This window comes from Mya arenaria, chromosome 6, assembly GCF_026914265.1.
Source record: "Mya arenaria isolate MELC-2E11 chromosome 6, ASM2691426v1".
Taxonomy (NCBI): domain Eukaryota; kingdom Metazoa; phylum Mollusca; class Bivalvia; order Myida; family Myidae; genus Mya; species Mya arenaria.
Genome location: NC_069127.1, coordinates 37,309,681 through 37,316,853, shown reverse-complemented (window position 1 = coordinate 37,316,853; position 7,173 = coordinate 37,309,681). Strand labels below are relative to the sequence as shown.

Here is a 7,173-nt window from a genome sequence, read left to right as displayed (position 1 = left end):
ATCTCAATCAACACAAGGCAATATCAAACTTCCTTTACTCCAGCATTTCTCAAGTTCACACAGACACTGATTCCACACCTTTGGTGATCAAATTCACGGACGTAATATACATGTTCACAATCATTAAAATGATTACACTCCATGCGGTAATCCATCGGCTAGAAACATATTCGCACCATAAAAACCGGCAGCGATTAACTGTATGTTTAAACTTCAAACCGCAAAATGGCATGTACACTATTATTTACTTGTAATTGATAACGATCTCCATACGTACTTTGGAAATATTCCCATTTGAAACATGTTTTGACATTTTTTTAATATTTAGATTCTTTACAGCCCGTAACAATGCGCCCGTTTCATCCTTACCACCATGTTATTATTTTACAGAATTCTACCCATTTTCATAACTTGTCTAAAACCGTAAAGTAAGATATATTAACATCTTAATTTGTTCTTCTGATAAACAGCTCGCCTGTGGTGAGTATTTGTGGTGGGTCGTTGTCTTTGATGCTTCGTCCGTTTTCAGCATTATGTTTGTAAACAATTCTAGCATTTACATTTTCAACAAAATTTTCATGAAACTAAAATCCTTAATAAACGACCCTTGCATTTCATATGAAGTGTGTCGTTTTTCTGACCTTTGTCATTGGCGTCGATCCTGTGTCATTGAACGGCGTTTATGTTAAAACCTTCGAATTCTGGACTTGTTGCTGTAGTTTTTCATACAAATGATGGTCAGAACATCTTTATAAAATATATAACACGTCACACTAGGATTAATACAGGTCACTTCGTCAAATGTTCAAAAGAACATTACCGGTCTTATTTATACATTATTACTGAACATATGCACTTGGTCAAATCGTATGTCTGAAGGCATGTCTCACCTTTTAAGTAATGAAACCCCGAGTTACGATATAGACCTGCATGACAAATTTGCTGCAATATCATTTATTCACTTAACCATTAAGCTACGATCATCCGTATCAGTTGTATATGTGCGTTATAGTTAATTATCTTCTATTAAAATTATAAGTATAGTTTGGCCAGTCTGGCATGTTTCCTGCTAGCCTTGGCCTATAATTACAAACAGTCTCAAGTGTGATTTCATAGACAAAACTTGAGATTGCAAATCTTAATTTCTATGTTTCTTTTCTTCTTGCAGAGCCTTGGTGGTGGACTTTGCTGAATTATATTTCTAGTTTACAGTTTCACTTTAAGTTATACACGTTATGTATACGGCATCGAGCAAAACGCTTTTTTAGTAGTTTACTAAAAACGTTTTTTCAGGGTCTCAGTGTAGCGGACTTGACACTGTTCTCAAACATTGGCCCGGAGGTTTCTCTAACGTCACGGTGATTTTGCGTGTCAATTGACTATTCTTAATACCGCCATGATGATTCGTTCGTGTCGTCTGCGAAAATTAACTTTTTGTCATATGCTAGCTAAGTGGACATTGTTCAAATGACATGTTGATGCCATTCATTTGATTCACATGATATGCTTTGTAAATTATAGAAGGTGTTTAATTTATGAATGCCTTTGTGCAACATACTTTAAGCCGATGGTTCAAAACTTTGTTAAAATTATCAACGTAATTAACAACATAACTGTTACATTTTCAATATGTTATAGTTGATAATGGCTCATATATCTAACGAAAACAAATGCAGCTAAAACAACTGTATTAAAGCTTGTTACATAAACTACAGATCGCAAGTGCATACATTAAACTTTCAGAGTAGATTAAAGATTTTAAAGGTAACTACGATGACGTTAGAAATATTGTTAACTTAAACAGGTTATGAACAATCTTTTCTTTGAGTTATATTACTCATCAAGTATGTCTGGTTTTAATAATTTGACTGGATCACACCGTTATCTTAAAAAAACTGATGATGAAAAAATCGTGGCCCAATCCATTTGCGTAAACTTTTTATACGAAAACACACTGCATGTAAATGTATCGTAATGCAACAAAATATAATCGAAATCAATTTAGTTATCTTAAAGGGGCACAATACAGGTTGATGTAGAAATCGTTTTTAAGTTTTTAATGCCTCATTATGTTTAAATCATTTGACTTATGATCATAACAAAACAAAAATCATACAATGTACAGATGAAAAAATATTAGCGATATTTTGGCGTTTTTAACTGCGGAATTTGTGACCACGTAGCTATTAATGGAAGAAAACCCATTTATATTTTTTTAAATATTTGCCCCTACGTCTTATGGGAGCAGAGGGGAAGTCTTTGTCGACGTTTCAAGGACTGTTGAAACACAGCAACGCACGTTTTTAAATGACTTTATTAGAACAATGATCACCAAAACACCACATGAAAGAAATCAAATACTTTCAACATAACATATTTTGTTAATCATTGTTATGTCTATCCAAATATTTTAAATATACATGCATTCATGAATTACAAAATTATGTAGCAATATAACTTACAATGTTTTTATATCAGTTTACATTTTAAACAATTCAAGGTAAGAAAAACAAACGATTGTGATAAACATTGAATATAGATGCAGATCAATATATATGCAAAAAGCTACAGAAAAGTCGAACCTCGTTGGATCGAACTCGCTTTGCTCGAATTCCTCGTTGGCTCGAACCATATGTAAAGATTTCTTTATACTAATGTAAACATTCCCGCTTGACTCAAACTTCCGAGGCTCCAGGTATTTTCGTCGGTCCCTAGGTGTTCGAGCCAACGGGGTTCGACTGTATAATCGCTTTGCTTTCAAAAATGGAAAGCATGTATCATGCATCAATCAATCAATCAAAACAAACTTTCAACTAAACAATTACTAAATATTTATGATAAATGTACATTCTTATTTTCGTTATAGATAAAATCAAAGAAAACCGCCACCACCACCACCAACAACAACAACAGCAAAAACAACAGCGAGTTCCTCATAATTTCGTTATGGCTTAAATTACAATATGCCAATAACTTATACGCGCTACTTTGTCATGGTTAACGCGTTTAAACGGTAATATTCTTTATTCAAGGATCCTGTGATACAAGTATTGAGATGAACAGTTTCAAATAGAGCTAACACGTACATCAAACTGCAGAATGCCTGTTTAAACATGATATACATACAATTGGAAGTATATACAGATATACATGGGTTAGCAATGCAATTTTAAATATAATGATCAATCACAATGATTCTTATAACCATAATATTACACCATTATATGAACAATAACATGAAGAAAATGTATACACAAAAGCAATCTTACATATGATAATCTATGTCGGTTGATTCGTGTGGTTATGTCATTTCGAGTGGTAGTAATGTGCTTTAAATATTGCCACATTGACAATTAATTAACTCTAGGTGCACTCTCACAGATTGAACGTTTTGACAACTTTTTTATGTTTTGTCTTGGAAAGACCATTTTTTTGCGTAATTATCTGCAAACCAATGATTTAAGATTGTTGACACAAAATTAATGTTTAATGCATTAAACATCAATTTTTGAACTTAATTATACCAATCTGCGATTTTATTTTTGTCAGCAGTCTTGTATAACTGGTTTCCAGTGATTTTCATTGTTACATTTCTATCTTTGCATTTTACTTAATAAATGAAAATACAAAATTTGAAATACTTTAAATCATATTGCAGTTTAATTTCAACTATGTTGTTTTAATCGGTCAAATCAATCACGTCACAATACATGGTTTAAAACTTAGTTTAACTTATATGTTACGTAACTAATGAATAGGTTCACGACAGTCACGTGGTATATGCTGTTGTTGGGATAGGAATCAAAATATATGGAAAGTGAATCCGATTTGTGAAAAGCGTATACGAAAATCCAATCATAGGAAATCTTACAAAATATATTGTTACCAGTTTATGTATATTTAAAAGCGAGTCTATGAGAGTGAACTGTGGGCAATATAAAGACGTATTGAATTTCTCGACATATTTAACATATCTTCTGTGCCACAGTCATAATGCAGGACATTCAGTTGATTCAAATTTTGATGAGAATCCCACCAAATAAACAAAATCATATATGCAATGTTTATTACGCAAGCATTGAGAAGTGTTTAAATTCCCTAGACCAACTGAATAGCGTAGAATGTATATTATAACATATCTATGAGGCAATTTAAAAATTACAATATCTTTTTAAACAATTAATTAGACCAATTAACGTCTTAATTATTTTATAGGTACTTTATTTCAGAACTTGGCTACTGTGTTAGTACACTCAGAAACAGGACATTTTTGAATTTTAAATTGTCCTATCGTTTTTGACATGCAATGCAAGTACATGTATTAAATAACGTTATCTTCGTAAAGAATGATATATTTGCAGCTGATTACAGTATAAAAACTTATGTTACTGTTCTTAATACAACTGTTTTTCTAATATGTATATTATCTTTTTGTGCCAAAAAAATATTCTTTGGTTAAACATGATTTGGTACCAAATATGCTTGTAAATTGTAATGAAATATACTTAACGGCAAACTTATCAAAACGAACTCGTCAAAAGTAACATGACCAGTACTTAAAATAAATGGCAACCACGTTTTCACTCCTGATTATTGCTTATCACATACTTAAACATTTTTATCGAAATTGATCTATATGTTTCAAAGATAACGTTTTACTTTAAAATTACAACTAATTGTGACAATTTTCTTTTATTATTTGGTTAAACGTTTTATGTTGGCATCATCTTGGTACTTAGAGTTGGGTATATATATATTCTTAAATCATATACGTATATCGACAATTTGCAAAAACAACAACAACGACAACTACAACAACTCTTTCTAAACTGGTTAAACAGGATAAACGAATATAACAAGACTCATCCTTCTTTTCATCAATTGAGTTCTATGGGCAACCGGGAAGCGCATTTACTAAAAACTGCTTTAAAGTTTCAGTACTTGAATCACAATTTCCAGTAAATGAGTTAATACTGGCGACATTCCAGGACTTCAAGTGAGACAGGTCACATGTACATTCGATTTGATTATTCTGGAGGTAAAAATACCCGAGTGAGTGCAAGGTCGTGAAGGAACTAGATATTGTACGGAGAAGGTTATATTGAAGCTGTACATAGTACAAATTGGGATTGTTTCTGAAGGCATGCGAGGAAATAAATTCCAGACCATTGTTAGTTAGGTAGAGATAAGTTAAGGCCTTGAGGTTGTGTAAGTCTATATCATAAATAGCACCGATATGGTTATATGACATTTGAAGAGTTGTTAACGAATGTAACTTGTTGACAACGTTAGGTATTCTGCTGAAATTATTGTAATTCAGTGACAGAGACTGCACCCGGTTGTTTGCTGGTATGAGGTCAGCATTGATATATCGAAGTTGATTTGAATCAAGATTCAAGGATGTTATTTCCGGAAATGTGTGAAAGACAACTGGGAAATTCCTTAATTTATTTCCAGCTAAATTAAGTGATGTAACGGAATTAAATCGTCTGTTACACGGTTCAAAAACCGTTGTATTTAAATCCAGATAATCATTACTGCTAAACGTCAAACTTTGTAAGTTCTGAAGATGACAAATAGCAATAGGCATCCTCTCCAAGTGAGAATACGTTATTGATAAGGTATGCAAAGTTGATTCCATGCCATGGAACGCGTCTGCGCTCAGTCTAGGAAATGTTATTTTGCTTAAGGTCAGACTATTAATTGCTCTTAGCAAACGCAACTCATGAGGCCAGGCGGTGAAATGAGATAAATCGACAAGGAGTGTTTGGAGAGTTCTCCCAATTACACTCATGACTCCAGAATCTAATGCTGTCAAAGGGTTAGGATCAATATCTAGGTAAGTCAGGTTAACAAGATTTTCAAGCGCTTGTGGTAAAACCGAAAAGTTATTCCCATCCATATCTAGATAAACAATGTTTGCGTCAATACAATTAAAAGCATTGCTGGACATGCTATTCATGTTGTTTGAATACACTTGCATGTTTACCGTTGTTAGAGTTGATAATGTAATGTTACAGAAGGCATTTGATCCTATCGTGGGTATGTTGTTTCCTTGTAAATAAATATATATCAATGAATTCGAACTGATGTTACTGTGCTTGAATTGCGGTACTGTATGTAGATTTTTAGAATTACATTGGATGTAATTTCCGGAGCATGTACATGGAGCTGGAGCGATACACTCGCTGTTCAGAACAAACGAACTGGCCAGACATGGAAGCATAAGCACCAGAATCTGAAAAATATAAGAACTGTTGTTGTTTCTATAATAACACTTTTTTATAGCAATGAAATATATTTTCCCGATATCGCACATAATTATGTTAATATAACAACGATCATTAAATGTACATTGATAAAGTACTAAAAATTATATTCTTGACGTTTACAGGTACTAATGTAATAATAATACAATGGAAAACGCAAACCACATAGTTTTCATATGTTTTCACAACTTTAAATTTACTTTATGTTAGCAACAATATGCTTAAAATGAACTTTTCAATCCCGGTACTAAAATTACTAATGTCTTCAGGTATAAAAACATTTACTTAAAAAAACAAACGCGATATATTTTAGCTCAAATGGGCATTTTTATTGAAACAAATAAATTAGCCCATGTCAACGGACGTTTTAAGCATTTAAAATATTTGTAAAAATAGTTTTAAAACCAGTTTAGCGATTAGGAGACAGAACTGACTAAAACTAGGAGTTATACGAATTAATCTTATCTCGCCATTGTGAAAGAGGTTTGTTTTCTTTGTGTTAAATGATGCGAATTCTTAAGGTGAAATCTCATTAAAATGATAAAACTCAAGAAGATTTTCTACCATTTTCATGAGACTCCATCAGATAATTTGCCATTATCCACTATAATGGATCGTTTCCGGTCAAAATATAGATCACTAGATCAATGACCGAATATAAATATCATGGAGACCATATTTTCTTCTCATTAGAACACCTAATTAATGATTTCTTTATGAAAGCAAACGGTACGCTGTCACCAGCGTAGGAATTTAATTGGTAGGAATTTAATGAAAAGGCGTTTTGAAGCATCAGCATCTCTTCTGCTTGACAAATGTTTGTTTTACTTATTGTACGCACAGCCATTAGTTTCCAAATTGTTATCAAAGAGTCAAAATTTCGAATATTTGCTGTTTAAGTGTT

At 32.5% G+C, this 7,173-nt stretch overlaps 1 protein-coding gene across 1 annotated transcript; it reads right to left on the bottom strand.

Annotated features, from left to right (window-relative positions):
• Positions 1-4,888: 4,888 nt before the first annotated feature.
• Positions 4,889-5,902, bottom strand: LOC128237765 (leucine-rich repeat protein soc-2 homolog). Its single transcript, XM_052953350.1, has one exon. The coding sequence runs from the start codon at positions 5,900-5,902 to the stop codon at positions 4,889-4,891; it is 1,014 nt and encodes a 337-aa protein (XP_052809310.1).
• Between the last annotated feature and the right edge of the window lie 1,271 nt (positions 5,903-7,173).

Excerpts from the sequence above, each read along its gene's own strand:
- LOC128237765 (XM_052953350.1), bottom strand. The coding sequence starts at position 5,902 with ATGGATGGGAATAACTTTTCGGTTTTACCACAAGCGCTTGAAAATCTT.